General features: G+C 36.5%; 1 protein-coding gene across 1 annotated transcript in view; it reads left to right on the top strand.

Moving 5' to 3' along the window:
- Window positions 1-16,894, top strand: part of LOC104628581 (casein kinase I) — a gene marked incomplete at its 3' end in the record, with an annotated part of 43,498 nt that extends 26,604 nt beyond the window's left edge. The window contains exons 5-11 of the mRNA XM_010297216.1: window positions 421-655; window positions 9,519-9,604; window positions 9,736-9,820; window positions 14,663-14,811; window positions 15,849-15,944; window positions 16,607-16,734; window positions 16,801-16,894. Of these exons, the coding sequence (XP_010295518.1) occupies window positions 421-655; window positions 9,519-9,604; window positions 9,736-9,820; window positions 14,663-14,811; window positions 15,849-15,944; window positions 16,607-16,734; window positions 16,801-16,894 (873 nt within the window). The remainder of the gene's footprint in view (window positions 1-420; window positions 656-9,518; window positions 9,605-9,735; window positions 9,821-14,662; window positions 14,812-15,848; window positions 15,945-16,606; window positions 16,735-16,800) is intronic.
- Window positions 16,895-20,267: the final 3,373 nt, after the last annotated feature.

Here is a 20,267-nt window from a genome sequence, read left to right as displayed (position 1 = left end):
GAACTTTAAGTGCTTTTCTCATTTATACTTTTAATATGTAATAGATTTACATGGAACTTTGCTGCTCACTGCTTCATAACATGATTTCTGGTTACAGTTTTAATGTGTACAAAACATACTTGGTGCCAGCTCTTCTGAAAGAAGATAACCTCTGTTATATACTAATTCCTGTCTAATGTCCAATGTGAAAGTTTCCAAATAACGATGTGGTGTATCTGCTTCAAGGACTTGTACAATTTTCATTGACTTTAAGTGGAAGATAACTTGTTAAGACCAATAGCCCTTTTGGTTTTAAGGCGATAGGAGGGGTAATTTCTTCTAAATATAAAGTCAATCTAAGATATTTAGCTACCACCGCAGTTAAATGTGGCAACCTGAAGCTTAAACTAAACTTTCTGTTGTTTTTTCCTTTTATTAAAGATTTCTCGTATGGAATATGTCCATTCAAAGAACTTGATATACAGAGATGTAAAACCTGAGAACTTCTTAATAGGACGACCTGGAAACAAAACTCAGCAAATTATTCATATTATAGATTTTGGTTTGGCAAAGGAGTATATAGATCCAGAAACAAAGAAGCACATACCATATCGAGAACACAAGAGCCTTACAGGAACAGCTAGATACATGAGTATAAATACACATTTAGGAAAAGGTACGTGTGTGTTTTAAGTGCAGAAACAAGAATTCAACAGCTGTCATTTGTCTGAAATAGTCTTGTTTTCCAAGTTGTAGTTTTTCTTTACTGTGAACTGTGCAAAATTATAGTTTGTCTCTATGGAAATACTGTTTCTGGGACTATGGTTCTCTAGGTCTCTAATCATCATGGTCATGTCTCAGCAAATAATTATGTTAAATTTTTTAGACACCCATAAAAGAAATAGGAGCTGTATCTTGTTGTATCCTAACATCCTCACATTAGCAGTATATCATGGTGGAGTGGGGTGGGTGGGAAGCAGATATGCTTATTAAAGATGTCGAAGTGAATAGACTGCAACAACCCAGGTTTTCAATGCTACCTTGCTAGTTTTTTGATCCCTTTGAAATGCACCAAGTAGTGGAATAAAAGTAGCTTATATTTGATGCTGATTTCTTCATTTTTTTTTTAATGCTTATACTGTTAATGAAGTTTTATCAGAGTAGTTAAAGGTTATGCTAGTGTTGTAAATACAATGAGCTAAAGAAATGACATGATATATATATAGAGAGGTCAGTTGTTACTTTTGAGTTAATAAATTTAGCTGGAAAAAGGTACGTGAGCACTCAAAACAGTCTTGGTTTATTCCAGTTACACAGAGGTTTTCTAGTGAAACAGGTTTGACACTTGAATTTGTGTAAACTTGTTGCATGTCGTCGCATGGTAATCACTAATTAGGTTGCTCTTTGAATTGGTCATATAGAATGTTGCACAAGAAGGTTCAAAGGTACTTCATGTTAATATGGCAAATGAGAAACCACTACTTTTTTCAGATAGTAATATATTATTTCTTCAATAAAGTGAGACCACAGTAGCTTGTGGTTAGGAGCCATAGCTGATGAAATGATGTTAACATGTAGAATCACTGAATCATTTAGGTTGGAAAAGACCTTTAAGATCATCAAGTCCAGCTGTTAACCTAACACTGCCAAATCCATTGCTAAACCATGTACCTAAGCACCATGTCTATGTCTCTTAAATACTGCTAGGGATGGTGACTCAACCACTTCCCTGGGCAGCCTATTCCAATGCTTGATAACCCTTTTAGTGAAGAAATGTTTCCTAGTATCTAATCTAAAGCTCCTCTGGCATAGCTTGAGGCCGTTTGCTCTCACGCTGCCACTTGCTAGTTGGGAGAAGAGACCAACACCTACTTCACCACAACCCCCTTTCAGGTAGTTGTAGAGAGCGATAAGGTCTCCCCTCAGCCTTCTTTCCTCCAGATTGAACCCCAATTCCCTCAGCTGTTCCAAATACGGCTTGTGCTCTAGACCCTTCACCAGCTTCATTGCCCTTCTTTGGACACACTCCAGCACCTCAAATGTAGTTAAATTTAATGTATATTTCAATAATGAAGTCATAATAGATCCCCTTCAAAGGATAATAACTAGGCATCAGTGTTCAGTGTTAATACCTTTTTTAAAAAGGAATTGAGTTACCTCCTCTATAGCATAGGCAAAAAATTTTTTACATAATCAGTATGAGGCTCTTCTGCCTATTTCTGCTTCACTCTTGATGCTTGTCTTAGTCTCAAAATAAATTGTGATGAAATACCTGTCTAACTTGCCTCGGGTATACCTTTTCTATGAAAATGTAAAGAAAGAATATGTACAATTACTGTTCAGTGCATTCCATGGTACATGTAGATGTGTGTTTACAAAACATCATTCAGCAGCACTTCAGGACAGCAAACTTTGGAAATCTGCAGCATCTCCAGGTAGTTAAAGAATGTGGGATTTTTTTCAAATTTAAGTCTGCAAATTTTCAAAACAGATAGCAGGAAGACTTAAACAGGTACATTTAACTGATGATGAGAAGTTGATGTTTTCCTATGTTGACATTTCAAAAGGGTATTTATTTCACATGGCCAAGCATTACTTTATAATTTAAAATCAGTTTTGAGTTGTATTTCACCCAACTTGCATGTCCACATCCTCTGGCTTCTTTGTTTCTTCACAAGCAAAGCTGGAGGATTTAATTTCATGATGTGCAAACCAATTCTGCCATTCATTCCAGGTTTTGGCATGAGTTGGTCTTGGTTTCTCCGTGCAGACTCCTAAAACAAACTGGAATCTCTCCATTAAGCAGGGAGAAAAAAGCTGGTGTAACTGTGGCGATGGTATGTGTCCATATGTAAGATTAGCAGTGCGTATAAGGTCCCCAGATTATTAGAAGCATAAGGTCAGAAATCACTGAATTGGACAATTGCTGAAGGGTGATCCCAGTCATTTGGTAAGTGTTCTGTTTGGGTACTGTACATGTAAGTTTAACTTTTCACATATTTACACACTGCATTTTTTTAGGGAAATGGAGGAAGTGCTGTTTAATGTGAAACTGTCTTGCCTTTGTATCTGATACCTGATTTTTGGAGGCAGTCTTTTGAGTTGCTTTTAAATTCTCATTGGCAGTCCCACACCCTGGAAACATCTTCACAGGGTGGCTACCTTCCTTATATGCATGCTTTTAGGGGAAAGTTATGAGAACAAGACAAAATAATTGCTTCCCTTTTTTAAAGGTGGGAGATTGGGCTCTTTTGCCCGTCTTTTCAGTGTTTTAGAATTGCTGCTGTGGAAAGTATAGCATTAATTAAAGTAAGTAAAAGATATTTGAGGTAGTTTCTGCTAAGTATATACAGCACGAGTGTAATTCTTTGTACTTATACATCAGGAATGCACATATTTCAACAAGATTGTTTGTCAGAGAAGCATTTAATATCTAGAATATATCAAAGCATTGTCAAAAGCAATTGAGACTCTTTGCTCTTTGAATGTCCTGGAATACAGCTTGCTTGGCTAAGCTTAGTAAACATGTTTATATGTAATGGAGCAGCTGTGAAAGTTACCTGGGTTGCTGTTGTGGTTTAGCCCCAGCCGGCAACTAAGCACCACGCAGCCGCTCGCTCACTCCCCCTCCCGCAGTGGGACGGGGAAGAGAATTGGAAAAAAAAAACTTGTGGCTTGAGATAAACACGGTTTAATAGGACAGAAAGAAAGAAGGGAACAACAATGATGATACCAACAAAGGAATGTACAAGAACAAGTGATGCCCCATACAGCAATTGCTCACCACCACGGGGTGGTGATTGACAGCCCGGCCCCGAGCAGCGATGTCCGCCCCCCCCGGCCAACTCCAGTTTATGTACTGGTCATGACATCGGATTGTAGGGAATATCTCTTTGGCCAGTCTGGGTCACCGTCCCAGCTGTGTCCCCTCCCAGCTCCCCGTACACCCCCAGGCTGCTCGCTGGCAGCCCAGCACAAGAAGCTGGACTGTCCTTGACTGCTCAGCAACAACCCAAAACATCAGCACATTATCAACAGTTTCTCATCCCAGATCCAAAACACAGTCTCACACTAGCTTCTGTGAAGAAAACCAGCTCTATCCTGGCTGAAACCAGGACAGTTGCTTTTCTTAAGACCAAAGCTTTCATACATGAAGTTAATCAACATACAAAGCTTAACTGTCGTGTTGTAGTTGAACAGATGGAATGAAACAGGAGAGAGACAGCTTTCTTTTGCTGGCAAGTTGAGCTTTGGTAGTTTGAAAGAAATTTTTTTTTGTTATTCTTACAGACTTCTTTTTCTGATAATATGAAGAAATTCTGGAAGCATCCTTCCTTCAAATAAGCAATTTGTGAACAAGGCTGGCATGGACAAAAGAGCTGAGCAGTAGAAGGGCCGAAGTTTTGAACTTCGACTTCTGTACTTAAATAGCTGTCCTGGTTTCAGCCAGGATTGAGTTGATTTTCTTCACAGAGCTAGCGTGAGGCTATGTTTTGGATTTGGGATGAGAAAACATTGATAACGTGCTAATGTTTTGAGCTATTGCTAAGTAGTCAGGGACAGTCCAGCTTCTCGTGCTGGACTGAATCAATCAATCCTCTGGATCAATCAGGGGTTGATTCACAAAGTGTTGGGTTATCCCTACAAGGCTGTAATTTCAGGGTGTAAGGGGAAGGCCAAACTCAGTGTCAGCCGTCTGATACTCATCTTGCACAGTCAGTGATCAATAGCCTCCAAAGGTCGATTTTGTTAGAGCTGGCGGCTATCTTTACTTTCAGCTGTCACCTGCACATTTTCATGTGGACGGTGGAAAAGAGTGGGGAAATCTCCTGATACTTCAGAGCATCAGGATATTACCCTCATTCTGTTTTGTGCATTTTCAGCTGCTGGTTTGAGTCTTACAAAATGTCTCAAAATTAGAAGGTACTGGTTATGTATTTCAGTAGCGGGCAGTTTAAATACCAGCACCCCCATTTGCCATAGCCTCATGGCCGCTGTAGTTCTTTTTTTATTACAGAGTGTTGGTGGCCCTTGACGAATAAGGAAAGATTCCAGTAGTGGACTGCTAATTGCAGAATAGTTGAGGTTGGCAGGGACTTCAGGAAGTCATCTTGTTCAACCTCCCTGCTCAAGCAGCGACACCTAGAGCTGGTTGTGCAGGACTGTGTCCAGATGGCTTTTGCGTATCTCCAAGGTATAAGATTCCACAGCCTCCTTGGGCAACCTGTGCCAGTAATACATGTTCCTGTAGTACATATGGAGCAGAAAACTTTCCCTATTTTCTCACCACATTAAGTTGTTACTGTTTTGTAGGTGCAGTTGGAAGTTTGTCAGATGGATAAAAGGTTTATTTACTAACTTTTATATTTAGTATTTATTAGAGGTAATAGTAATGGACTTAAACTAGTATTTTTTCTGTTACTCTTTTGGAGTTTTGTAAAAATAATTTTCCCTCTTTAGTTAAATTTATTTCCACAATAGTATTGAAACCATATCTGAGAACTGGCCTGCTAGAAGACATTTTGGTCTTTCCCCCACATTAGAAAAGAAATACAGTACACCAGCTTTATTTTGGCAGTTCCTTCAGTGGTTGTAAATGGAAAGAGAATCCTATCTTTATAATACAGCGGTATTATACAGCAGCCACATGAAGCTGTGTTTGCTATAATATGACTATCTCTAATAGTCTCTGGGGAATAACCAATACCCTTGGTTGTATTAGTCTTTTCTTGGTAGTGCTTAATTACTGAAGAGGCAGAGGTTAGTTTTCTTACAATGGATGCCTGAGCCTTTTGGGAATGAAAAAACTCTGCTCTTTCATGCTAATTGAAAGGCTAAATGAAGTAAATTTCTTTAAACAGTACTTATCTTCAAACAAAACAAAAAAATACCACCCTTATATTTGTAGTAGATCTAATCTATCAGAGCTGTCATGTTTTCTAGATTTAAAATCAGTTTTCCTGGGGCCAATCTTTTTTCTGATCTAAACCAGCAAGAAATAATCCTACATTGGATCAATTTTAATGCGTTTCTTATAGTAAGAACAATAAATACTTGGACCTAAAATTGTATTAGTGTAAATCCTGGAGTTATTCTGGAAACACAGGGAAAAAAATGTTTTCTGCAGTCACAGGCAGCACTTTGTGGTGATGTCCTTCCAGGAGTCCTAGTACCTTTCACTTGAGCAGTGGTGCAGGATGAAGTCCTTTTCCACTCCTAGGACCCCCATAGGAAGTTCTCTAGTCTCCTGCTCGTACCCACTGAATTATCACTACACCTCAGGGGCAAGACTGTAGCTGCTTTGGGGAAATACCTTATTCTGTGTAAAGTAACCTTATAAATCCATAATTATACGAAACAATGCTTCTAATACAAACTGAGCTAAATAAATCTTTGCTCCCTTAATTAAAGGTATAAATGAAAATGGGATTTTGGAAATAGGATTCTGGAAAACCAAAATCCTTATCTTAAAGATTCATGATTTCATTAAGGAAGGGATATTCTTTCCCTCAGATTACATTATTGTATGGAATTATATAACTTTTAGTAAGACTACAAACTCTAGGTGATAACTTTCAAATTTGTTTTGCTAAACTTTATAGATTGACAGTTCAGGATATGTAGATTGTGACTTTCCATCTACTTCATGATTACAGTAACGAGTCTGTGTATCGAACTCTGTAATCATCCTGGTAGCTAATACTGTGTTTTTCTGATCCAAGTAGATAGTATGTTTCTATTGTTTCAGCATTCCTACAGCAAGCAGGAACACTTTCTTTGGAAGGGGAATGGGCAGTGTTTATAATGGATGTTTACTGAAGACTGAATATCTGTTGTTTGACCTGTGTTATGGTTACTTTGTCATGTGTACTAAAAACCACATAATTTCTGGACATAGCCTGCTGAATGAGGTTCTAGTTATTAAAATAAACCTATTTGAATTGAGATGATTAATTTATATATAACTCATGAACTAAATAACAGGTATTAGTTTCTTCCTGATTTAGCTAGCTTCAGGTGACCTCCTTGAGAGAGAGGAGACCATGTGCCCTAAAGCTTTATTGTGTGCTTGTCATCTTATGATCATATTATCTTTTAGGCAACAGGTCCTCTGAATCTCATTAAATTGTGATGCACTAGGATCAGCGTACATCAGCAGCCCTTCCTCTGGCTGATGCTTGAAATCCTTTTGTGTTCCAGCTAGTCCATTGGTAGTGTTTTTTCCAGTTTTCAGAAGCACTTCTTCCAACAATAGCAATATAATCTTTGGGTGTCCTGTTTCTCAGGCTTATCTTGAAGAATTCCATCCACAGGAAAGGATATTTGACTACTTTTTTTTTAATTACTCCGAAGTGATTAGTGAAGAACTCAAATGGATTCTAAATAACATCCCCTTCCCCCAAAATTAAAACAAACAAACAAAGAATCCTTTCCCATAGCAGATTGTTGAGGGCATTGTGAATTCGAATGGTGTATCCTAGAAGTAGTTCCCATGGAACTATCCCACAGAAGTATGTTCAAAGGTCCAAAGCTCATTTAAAAAAAAAAAAATCCTCTTAATTAGGAATCATTTCAGGGTAAAGATTGACAGTTTCCTTTTGTAGAAAGGACTCTCAGTGAAGGAGCAATTGCCTCAATAAGGTCTGGGGTTTTGGTTTTGTTTGTTTGTTTTTCAAGGAGAAGAGATTAATTTTTCATCAGCATCACTTGTAGAAGTTAATACGAAAGAAAGGAATTATTGTCCCTTAACAAAGACCAAAAAGAACTTTCCAATACGTTTTTGTGGGCCGTACCTTAGTGTTGCCCATAGATGGGCCATCTGTTGCACAGTTGTAACATTTTTGCATGGTTTGCCATCATCTTACTATTGATCTGTCTTACATAAAACCCACACTGCATTGCATAAAACAGTTGTCATGAGCAGTGCTCGTGAAGTACTCATTACCTCCATGTCCACCCTATCTCATAAAGAGCACAAGATTTTTGCAGGCAGCTGGAGTCAGCATTTCCTTCATGTACTGAAACCTGTCAGGCACAGAACTCTTCTGCTTATTCCTGCTTTCTTTTTAACCTGTGTGGTTGCATCAGGATAGCATATGGTCAGCAGGTGGGATGTTGGAGGATTGGCAGGGAAATGCAAGTAAGACCAGATTGTCTGGAGGGCACTTGCTGAGAAAAGTGGCAGCAGTGGACAACAAGAGTGGCAGAGTGGACACATACAAGAAGAGTGTTGGCAAGGGAATTGGAAACAAGTGAAGGAGGAATGACTGTGAAAGAACCTCATATGACTGGCAGATATGTAATGGAAGTAAGGGGCTAAATGTAGCCCATGCTCTGAATTGCTATACATCTTTTAGTATTTTCTTACTCATTTGCTAGCATGTATTTACTCAGTGTTCAAAGGAGGAGATAAGGATAGAAAACAGTAATAAGTAAATTGTTCTTTTCATATGAAGATAAAGAATTGTTTTTCAGATGCAGTGTATTTGTGGCAATGTTTTATGTTGATCATATCAAAGCCAGGTTGGCTTTGTTAACTTTCCTGTGTTCAAAATCTAACAATCCTCTTTTCATCTACTTTTCTGCTCCATTTCTTTTGCTGTCAAAGCATAGTGATTTTCTCTGTGAAAATACTGAGTAGAAAACATGTTAAGATATTCTGCCATATGTCAGGGAGGAAATCAAAGTTAGAGGTAAATACCTGTTACTACAAAACAGAATACACTGTGTAGCTCTTTCAACAGCAGTGCAGAATAAAATCAGGTGGAAATGTAAAAATCTGTTTTCTGCTAGTCATTTAAAGGCTTTTACTATTCTCTATTCATTCAGTTTTCCTAAGAGTAATGGATTTTATTTTAAAATAATGTGAAATGTTCTTTGAAAACTTTGAATGCACTGCATTTTGCTTGTCACTTTCCTTTTTCTTTAACTTCCTGTGGACTTCCTGAAGGACTGCCACTGCTCTGCATGTAGCCATGCCAGACATTGTCTTCTGTAACTTAGTTTTTAAGTCAGCTAGACTTGAGAGCAAGCTGTATGTACGTGCCTTTCCATGCTGCTTTCTGATCAAATAAGAGTTCTGAGCTTTCTTCATTCCATCTTTAGCTTACTCAGAAATTCTACAAGGGGTCCCTGAGAAACATACCATCTTTCCCGTGATTTTATAGAGTAAAAATGAGTTCAGTTAAAGCTTTATTAAATTGTTTCAAGTTCACAACTAATGGATCAAAAGTATTAGAATTAAAATGCAATTATATTTGTAAAGAGTCAAAGTATATTTTAAAATAAGAACAATTTCTTATAGGAGGATAATCTGTTTAAAGTATTGTTGAGATGAATATACCTGCAGTCTACATCTGCTTTTTTTGTTTTAGCTGTGTTCTTAATGGAGTCCACAGTACACAAGAGCCCCCCGAACCTCCCAGTTGGATTGCTTTATACCTCCCAGTTATTTTTACATAACTTGGAAGCTAACCTTTTAAACATAATGTAAAATTATGCCGATTGACTGTTCTAATAATATTTGAATTTTCTTTCAGAGCAAAGTAGAAGAGATGATTTGGAAGCATTAGGTCATATGTTTATGTATTTTCTCAGAGGAAGCCTTCCATGGCAAGGTTTGAAGGTAGTGGGTTTTGATATCTTCCTTTATCCTACTTTCAGATTATCAGCTTTTCTTGCCATATTATCTGTCTTTTTGAAAGATGGTCTGCAAGCTGTATAACTTCAGAAGCTTGTTTTATTCTTTTATCATAGGCTGATACATTAAAAGAACGTTACCAGAAAATTGGAGACACAAAACGAGCAACCCCTATAGAAGTATTGTGTGAAAACTTCCCAGGTAATGTCTATTGTTAATAAAAAAGTTGTGTATTGATTTAGAAAATGAAACTGGCATAGATAGATTTAATACCTGGTTTTAAAAATAAATAAAATAATGCTTCCAAATATGTGTATTATGTACAATGGTAATAGATACAAAAATTACCCTTTGAAGCAGCAGTAAGCTAATGCTGGTGTTCTTCAAAGATAGATTCTTCTAAAAAAGCATTAAAAAAATATTATGATACGTATTCTTACGGTGATCAACTAATCTATGCTAGTATCATCACACCTGAATTTTGCAAGCCTCTCCAGCTCAAATCTGATATCCCTTTTTAAAACAAACTGCATTAGGAACAGGTTGAAATAATATATAAAATAGCTTGCAAGTAGTTTCAGGTGTCACTTCTAGTTCTCCATAAGTGTATGGAGAATCATTGAAGTATTGGAAAAATGGAGAGAAGAAAATATGACCTTTTTTTGAAAGTTGGTCTGATCAACTTGGGACACACACATGACATGGACATGGACATGATTTTACCAAAATGAAAATAAGCACCTTGGAAAGTAATCACAATGTCATTAATAGGCAAAATGGATTTGCTGAGAATAGCTCATGACAAACTGATTTGATTTCCTCTTATGAAAGGAAATCCTGTTCACAGCAGGCCTTGTGGAGAGGAGGCAGATGTTTTATGTCGTGAAATCTTAGTGCTTTTGCTTTTGATGCTCTTTTTAGATATCCTCACAAATAATCTTAAAAGCATGATAAAAATAAATCTACTATGGGAAGAAGAGTGTAAACCAATTTGAAGTAGTTAAGTATATTGTTGTAAAATTTGAAACATGAAATGGTATTTCACAGAGATCTGTGCTGGTTCTGTTCAGTATTCTTGAGTGCCTTGTATAATTGAAAATGTTTATTAAACTTACAAATGATGATTGAAATTTGTAGGCTTGACAGTGGTGTTAGAATGAAAGGATCCTGAAAGATTACAGTCTTAAAAATATAAGGTAGTATATGAAGATAGAATCAAATCCAAATTAAGAGTTACTGGGTATAGAAAGGGTCCTTAGGCAATGACTCAAAGTCAGTCAGTTGCAAAGTAAATGCAAGTGAATATTGTCATGCTATATTTTTAAAAACAAACAAACCCTATACTAAAATGGATTATATAAGCAGGATGTAGCCTGAAAGACACATGAATGGCCATTTCCACTCTACTTGATTCTGTGAAGCCTCAGCTGAAGAAGGAGGTTTGATTCTGGGGACTGTACTCCCAAGAAAATGTATCCTATTTTAAGGGTATCTCATAAAGAAGTGGGAGTTATTTGCTAGACCTATCACCAAAGACTGAAGAAATAAAGATTGATTTAATCAAGATTGTGAGGGAAGGAAGTTCTCCTGTACCTTTTGGCTGCTACAAACATGAAAGGAATCAGTTTGCTACATCCACAGCAGCTAGGACAAAGTAATGGATATAATCCAAAACAGTGAAGTTTAGACTTGAGCTCCTGTGTTTTAAATACAGTGAAGAGCATGAAGGGATTGCCATCGGGACACTATGGAGTTTTGTTCACTGGACTTAGAGTGAAAAGAAACCAGACAGACAAGGCTATAACCAATTTTCTATGGGATAAAGTGGTGTACTAGGTGGCCTCTTGAAGTTGTTTCCAACCCTGCGGTAAAAACTAGTCCCTTATCCCTTTTTCTTATGTTTTTCATTTGACTTCTGTGCATTAAAGAAAAAAAAATATCAAGTGAAATTGACTTTTGTTACAGAACTTGGGGCGAATGTCTGAATATATGTTTGGTGAATTGACAAGTTTAAATATGGGGAAGAAAACCTGTTCTGCAATATAAATCTTTTGGATTTAATGATCTAATCTAATGCATACATGTCTTGCATATTATTTTTAAGTAGTTTCTAGAATCCTTTAAAAAGTAAAAATGTAATTTAAGGTGTATATATGGTACAATTCCTGGAAATAATCCATATATTGGACTGTTTCCACCAAATGTAATCATGTACATGCTTGTTGACAGGATTGGATCTGAAATGGAAGAGGGAAAAGGTATTTGACCTTGGAGAACACAAAAGATAAACTTCTTTTATTGTACATATATACAGTTTCATAATAAATATATTCTTGTATGTGGAAGTTTTTGCATGTCCAATTTCTGAGGGTTTTCTATTTCCTGTCCTTCTTGTCACTTAAGACATAGAATAGAATGAGAAATACGTCCATCATAATTTAAATTCTTTCCAGTTAGCCTGCAGACTGACCTAGCATATCGATGTTCCATAAGCCAAGAGAACTCTGTGGTATTAGTGAATGGTACTTTGGTCTTTGTCATATGTGAAATCCATCTTTTTCATCCTGTGTTCTGTGGAATTGTACTGTCTTTGAGTGTGCAACGCTATTGCTGTTTCAAGCCTTGTATAAAATATGAGCAAGGATTTATACTCTGGTGTTTCTGCTTCAAATGCATGATAAGAATGTTACTTGATTTTTTGAGTCACCATTTTTAATAGATGCAGCTACGTTGAAGGGCTCAACTCCAGCCTTCATACTTCTGAAGACATGCCTTGCATGCTTGGGTTCCGGTTTACATTGGGAAAGTATGGTTAAAGAGGTCTCTAAGCAATGTGTCAACATTTCTCTTCAGCTTCTTCAAACACTGATCTCCTTGGCTAGTATTGCTGAAGAGTCTTTAGGTGCCAGGAATTCCTCCTATCCACTGCTCCATTTGCTCGTGCCTAAAACATAGCTCTTAATAGTCTGGTTTTGTCAGAACTGAGTAATTTGGAATGTCTTGGCACCGTTGTCCTGTGGTGCATTCTTGACAGCCCCTACATGATTCTACCTTACAACTTTTTGTTATCAAGCTGGTCTCAAACCTTTCACTTTCCCCTCTTTCTACCCTACTACCTCTGAAAGAGTTTAACTTAGCATAGCTTGGTCTTAGCACTGCCTCTGCACTGCTCAGCCATCCTCTGTCAGAAGATAGGCTTCTTATAGCACCTTGTTTGTGCCACAAAATGTCGGCTTCTCCAGACCTACTGGAATGTGTTGTGTGGCTCAGGGTGAGTGTGCAGTGAGACTGTTGTGCTGCTTCTGACATACATACCTCTTCACAGGATCAGTGAGTGCTGGTGGCATCTGCTTTTAACCTTATTTGTCCTCTAGTAATATAGAAGTGCCTTCTCTTGTATTTTGGGACCATGTGAACAGCCTTTTTGGCTTGAGAGTGAGGAGTCACTGCTTCTCAGAATGGCTTGCCAGGGTGTGGTTTTCCATTCTTTCATGGGCTACAAAGGTTCCTAAACAAGTTAGATTTTAAGAGCTCTGTCCATCTGGAGCTCATGTCCCAGGCTCAGATCAAATGTCTCACCTGATCCATATCAGAATGAGCTGTTATTGCAGTACTCTATTCCAAACCACTGTAGTGTGATTTTTCTTTTCCCCACCTTTTTTTTTATTCTATAATAGGAAGGCTTGCATGGATGCAGTCTGAATGAACCAAAATTTCAGCTCAATTGCTCTCTTCGCTGATTCCAGTAGTTTGTTCTTGTAATAACTGCTGGAGTAGAAGGATCTGTAGGACTTGGTCTTTTGTGAAAGCTTGTTAACATTTCATCTGCTGTTTTCTTAGACTGTTGTATTACCACATGCCCCTCATTTCACTGATTCCTGAAGGAGTTACTGCAAATGTAGTCATATGTCTGAGCAGTTTCTCAATGGGATTTGAAGTTTGTGCTTCAGATGTTCATGGGTCCTTCCTTTCAGCCCTTGGATTCTTACAGTCTTCTGTTCATAAGGATGCTTGTTCCTTACAGCTAATCTCAGAAGTCTTTCATGGCTTATACCCATTATCAAGAACGGGACTTCCCTATGCTTTACTCACCTGCCAAGAGGCTTGCGCTGGACTGTTCTCCTAACTAGAAGATTCTGGCTGCTAGTGTGCGGTCTGTACTTCATACACTTCGATGACCAGGAAAGCTCTTTCCTTTTATCTTTACAGGTCCAGGCCCTTTCAGAAATCTCCCTGGTTGTCTCCACTACTGGGAGAATCTTATAATTTCCATGTAACACCTACCCAAATGAATCTCCATTTGTATGCTGATATGGTATTTAAACTGTGATATTAAACTGACAGTGGTCAGAAGTCATTCTACAAGAGCTCAGGTAACCTTAGTACTTCTCTGCAGTGTTGCTGTTCAGGATATTCACCACTTCTGCTCAATACCTTCACATAACATGATGCCTGAAGCAATCAACGCTGCTGCAGCCTTCCATAGTCATACTACAGTTATAGCTCAACAGAGCCTATACTGACTTTTTTTGTCAGGACAGTTGGAGTTGCCCACTTCAGAACATACATGTGGATCCTCCCTTAAAGGAAGGAAGGTTACATTCCAGTAACAGGTGTTCTCTGCGACATAGTACACCCTGTACATTTGTATGTCCCCCTCTTTACCTTTCCTTAGGCTTGTCTTTGTACAATTAACTGGACAAAAAAACAATAGTTTAAAAAAAGAGGCATTTGTCTCCTCACTTTTTTGGCACATTGTGCATCAGGATTGGAAAGTTGAATAGAAGATCCCAACAGGTAATTCAAAGGGGAAATTAGTGGGAGGTCACTTGGTAGAATATGTTCAGAATATGGCAGTGTATCTTGAAGAATATTATTAGTATTAAGTAGCTTTTATTTCTGGTAATTCACAGATTCATGGTGAAAAACTGTCCAGGTTTTATTGTGAGAGGTAGAAGTTGCTTTAAAATATAATAATAAGTACTGTTTTTTGAGTACCATTAAAACAGGTCTGGCAATTATGTACATTTCTTATTTATATAGAGGAAATGGCTACATATCTACGTTATGTAAGAAGGCTAGATTTTTTTGAAAAGCCGGACTATGACTATTTAAGAAAGCTCTTCACAGACGTACTTGATCGGAAAGGCTATATGTTTGATTATGAATATGACTGGATTGGCAAACAGTTGGTGAGTACCAATAAGCTATTAGTAATATACTGGGGTTTTTGTGTGATCAGTTTTGAGCCAGTGTTAGTCTTTGGTTTCAGAATACATGTGCATCGCATGGCTGCTGTTAGAGTTGTGAACAGCTGCTATTACAAACCTCTTTTCAGATACATTTCCAAACATTATCTTTTGGCTTGAGATGTTTTATATTGAGTTTCTTTCCAAACACATACTCTTACTATCAAAGTAATTTCTCTCTCCAATCCAAAATGAGGTTGTAGAATTCAGACTGGCTTTTGACTTGAAGGAGTTTAAAACTTTGCAGGTGATTGTCATTATTGCATGTGTTTTCTTGCTTTGGGAACTTTCTTTTTCCCAGTATTTCTGAAATGTAGAGCAATCACTTCTCTGCATCTGAGGTATACTCCAGATATTTATCAGTTCATTATGAAGAAACTTTCTGTACTTTATATACATTGTTCTAATGAAATATGATGTAGAATACCAGTTTCCATCACAGGGCATCTAAAGTTACAGAAAGTACTGTGTTTATATTCTTTAAAGAAATGGTAGAAGATAAATTTTTCAGCACCTCAAATTTTTCCTTGCTGCTTTTTGGTAAGTAGGGGAGGGGTGGTGTGTGTAAGTTGGACAACTTCGGATTATACGTTTTACGCCGTAGTTCCTCTGTGACTCTCTGACAGAGTTGTATTTTATTGCTAAACCTTTTTTCAGTGTTTAGCACTAAAAATCACTTTAAACCTTTCGTCAGAATGTCCTGTTGCTAGCTGCAGAAAATATGAGCCTAAAGTCTTTCAGAAAATTAATGTCTGATAATACTCAAAATTGCTACTTCATGAAATTGTGTAAGTCTTGGTTTGCCTTTTTTTCTTTTTGGTATTAGTAAATATCTGGTGAAGCGTTCGCTTTAATTTGATAATTTTGATTATTGGGAAACTCAGATGTGAAGATTAATTTCTATTACAAACCAGTAACTTTTGGTAAGACTTAGAAATTTATTTTTTTTACCAGTCGCTACATATTATTTATATTTGTAGCCTACTCCAGTGGGTTCAATACTTTTGGACCCTGCACTGTCTTCAAACAGAGAAGCATATCAGCACAGAGATAAAATGCAACAATCCAAAAATCAGGTAAACTGCTCATGTAAGATTCAGTATTACTTTGTCTTTTGTCTAGTGACTTGTGCTATTGTGATACTTTTATTAGAACTCCAAAATCAAATTTACTCTAGGTTTTCTTGTTTTTTCTTGGAATAAGTCCTCCTTAATGTATTTCTACATTTGTGGATCATAAGATGTCCTAAGAGGTTGCCTTTTTGATGCTATGAGATAACATAGCTTACGTCAGTAGTGAATTTTTTCTCTGCTGATACTTCTTTAAATTTTATTGTTTACTGTTTTAGGTGACTGTCTCTTCCCCATGTAGTATATCATGTATTGGGGTTCTAACATGTATGTAATAACTTTTTCCTTTTTTTTAAACCAGGATAATGAACAAGGTGGTAAAAAAGTTAGGAATTTAGATCTATGTCCATTTACCTAAGCTAAATTACAGTGTTGTGTTGGTGGACATTGTTTCTTGGATTTTGACTTTTAGCTACTTTACTTCTCTGTGAAAATGTATGTATGGGCATATGTAAGTATGCAGATAGTGTGGATGTACAATTTATAGAGCTATTGAGTATGTAGTGCTTCTGTGCTTTTTTAAAATATATAATAATACATAAATTGTTTAATTTTGGAATTTTTATTTCTTCTTTTGCATATATTCCTAATGCATGCAAAAATGATAGTCAACAGACCATAAGGCAGCTTGGGACTCACAGCAAGCCAATCCACATCATTTGAGGGCTCACCTAGCAGCTGACAGACATGGTGGCTCAGTACAGGTATTTTCTGCTTCTTTGCATGACTTAAATCAGTTATTTTGCTTTTTATAATATTAGTTTCCTGTAGTGCATGACATATTTCTTGTTTTTATATTAAGCGCTCTTTGCAGTAATGTTCACAATGTTCGTATTATTCCCTACTTCACAATTGCCAAACTGAAATTAACAGGTGCAGAAAACCGTGGATTTTTTGTATGTGGAATTTCTGCTACATGTTTCTTAGTGAAAGCCTAAGATAATAGAACTAGCTCTCTTTTTGAGGGAATATACACTTACATCAGTGCAAGCAAATGAAATTTAGACATTTAATGTTATTTAGCTGTATGAGCAATTAAAACATTGGCTGAATTCAGTGTTGTTCAAGTCATGTTTTTAGTTCTGTACGCAAACTTCAAATGAAAGTGATTTTTACTTAAACTTTACTACTTTTGTTCAAACAATAGTTGACTAGAAGAATGTTTCCCAGGGCAGTACTTCACACTTATCAGTGGAAAAATGAGTAGTAACCAACAACGTTTTTTCTATTAGTAGCTTACTTCATCTTCAAAGGCTTTTTTATGGTTTCCTCTTAATTTTACTATTTGGTGTCTTACTCTTTGAATATATTTAGGGGCAAAGTGATTGGGATAATACACAAGGAAGTCTAAATTTAATACCGAAGGACTCAAAATGCCAGCTGTAAAGTCTATATGAGGTTTGGAGCTTTCAGTCCAAAATAAAAATAATTTAGCTTTGTAAGGTGCTACTTGGGGAAAAAAAAAAATTCTTGTCTGCTGCATATTTGGTTCTGACAATCTAAGTTACACCTATTTCTTTGGAAGTTTTGTTTTGGAAAAACTTTGTGAATGCCTGAAGAAAGATTTGAGAGTAAAGAAAATAGTGCTGTAGTCGCACCAGTGTGATAATTACATATCTTCTTTAAATGCTTTGAAATTTGATTCAAACTTAAGATTCACTGAATTTTGCTGCTTTAGAAACCAACATCATATGTCATGTAAGAAAAACTAGTAGATGCTAATTATCACTGTGTATCGAGAAAAGTTTAAAAATTGTTCTACGCTTCCCATTAACAAATATTTTGAAAAATTCACTTGTATATTTAACTTGAATTGCAGTAGTTTTCTAAATAACATCAGTTTTAAAGGTAGTAATTTATCTTTTGAGAACAGTATAGTAATGTGGAATCAAAATTAGATTTGAAATTGTATCTTCCAAAATGATTGAATTTCTTTTTTTTTAATTTTATAGGTTAGAAAAATACATATTTAATTTGTTAAATTCCAGTTAGTAGAAATTTCAAATTGTGTTCATATCACATCACTCTTTTGGCAATCACAGCACTTAAGAAACCTTTTATTCTTTCTCTGGTAGAAATGTAACAATTGCAAGAGATTTTATTCCATTGCAATATATGTTAAATAACCTTTGAGGGTGGAGAGAATATTTTCTAGGAAATACCAGTAGTATTCCTTTCTGTTAATATAACATTCTTCCTTTTTTTCCTCAAAGGTTACAAGCATTCTGAGTTTAGATTACTTAGATCAGTTGAGACTAAACTGTTGTCATGTAAAAAGAGCAATATGCAAAACTGCAGCCATTTGGTCTGTGTCTTTGAAGATGAAGTGTTGTACAGCAGGGTATTTTCAAGCCAGCTTAATTGGGTTGCTTTTTAATGTGGAGTGGTCATGCTTCCTCATTGAAGGCACTTAAAAACCTAAATAATATCCTCAGTTTTGTTTTGAAGTTTGAGTCCTTTACTGTTGTCAAATACGTCTTTGTAGTGATGCTAACTGAATTATGCTATTAAGCTGGATGATTAGCTAGCTAATTTAGCTGGATTCCTAATTGCCCCGAAGAAGAGAAGTTCTAAAAGTGCCACAGACAATTGTCTGAAGGAAAGTTGAGTCCAAGGCATGACGAGAAAGTGTATTTATTTTTTCTGTGACATTAGTGAGTAATTGCTCATCTTTGAGATCAGCCGAATTATCTGTTTTTCTGCAAGATATGAAAATCTGGCAGATAATTTTATTTTAAAGTGACAACAGAATGTTTTCTAGGCCACTGCTATTACAGCCATCTGTAATACTACTGCTGATATCATCTCTAAGATCCTTTTGCGGAAGATTATTAAAATCTGTTAGTGATTCTTCACTGTGACAAATTAAATTCAAGTGGACTGAATGTTGGTGTGTGTGTATATGTATGTTAGTATATTTTTATGCTCTTAGTAACAATGTTGAAGTGAGAAACATTCAGGTTCTAAATGGTTTGCTCATTAGTGGTAAACACTCTGGGTTTTGTATTAATTTAAGTTATCCCAGACTCTAGGCCTATGTTAGCAATATACTAATGTGCTTAATCATGTCTAATTTTACTTTGTAGCATCAGTTCATGCTTAACTATTAGCAAATTGAGTTGTAAAGGAAAGACCTTCAGAAGTAGCTCACATCCCTTTTTTCACTGTTCTCTATTTAGAATAAGATAAAAATGTTGTAGCGTGGCAATCCGTCTTTCTAGCCTTTCTGTGTACCCTTATCAATGAGAGCAACTTGTACCTCTCAGCAATTCATTCAGCAACATCCTGTGTCTTTATTTTTATAAGTTTGCCTCTGTTCCCAAAAATGTCAGTTGTGCATCACGGAATTCTTTCTTTCTCTGCATGAACTGCAAACTGCTTATGCACTCAAAGGCTGTACTAATCTGTCGTTGCTTTTTTTTATCACTTGCTAGCTGGTCTCCTTCCTCTTATCCTTTCTCATTTGGTTTTCCCATTTGGAAATTCTTTAAAAGGAGGTTAGCTTAAATGATCAGGTTAAAGAGTTCCCAGTGAAGTGCTATAGGTCTTGAAACCTGCTTAGGAACTGATTGAAAAGTTAGATATTTGATGTAAGTAGTTTGGAGTTGCAAGACACCTCTCCTTCAAGAAGTCAAAACAGCAGTGCATTAGATAAACCAATTTCCCTAAGCTTCTGTGAATTAAAAAGGTAGTATCAATTTTTTTGATTCTTCTGTTTTAACTGGAAGCTTTTTGAAGGGTAGTATCACTAATGAATTGGTTGGGCATGAAGGCTGGCTTTATAAGAGTGAAGAATTCAGTTACTGAGATTGGTAATGAAATAAAGGCGTTTTTTCTATGTCTTTTTCAAATTTTTGCATTTCCTTATTGTGATTATGAGCATGAAAATCAGCACAGTTTGTTTTATGAGAGACTATCTGACTGATTTTTTTGATGTAGCAAGTAAAAGATTAGTTTACCTACTAATCCAAAACAAGGCATGGAGCTAGCCCGAAGATTTGGGGAACTGGTATGCAGGTTTAACTTTGTCTTATTATAACTGGCCTTATCAAACTTCTAAAGGACCATATATCTAAGAAATTAATGTGTTCCACAAGTAATGCCTCATTATTAGGTAGTGGGTCTAGTATTTTAAGTTTGTTTGCCTTACGGTGTAGAAGGTTGCAAGAAACAGCCAATGTGACACATACACTTTTTGTATATTGCCTTTTCAAATCAAATTCTTAAAGAACTGATTAATATGGAGCGGTTGGTCTTGAGAGTGCTCAC

Source organism: Phaethon lepturus, unplaced genomic scaffold (assembly GCF_000687285.1).
Source record: "Phaethon lepturus isolate BGI_N335 unplaced genomic scaffold, ASM68728v1 scaffold14721, whole genome shotgun sequence".
NCBI lineage: Eukaryota > Metazoa > Chordata > Aves > Phaethontiformes > Phaethontidae > Phaethon > Phaethon lepturus.
Note: the sequence above shows the minus strand (reverse complement) of the source record. Positions and strands in the feature narration are given on the sequence as shown.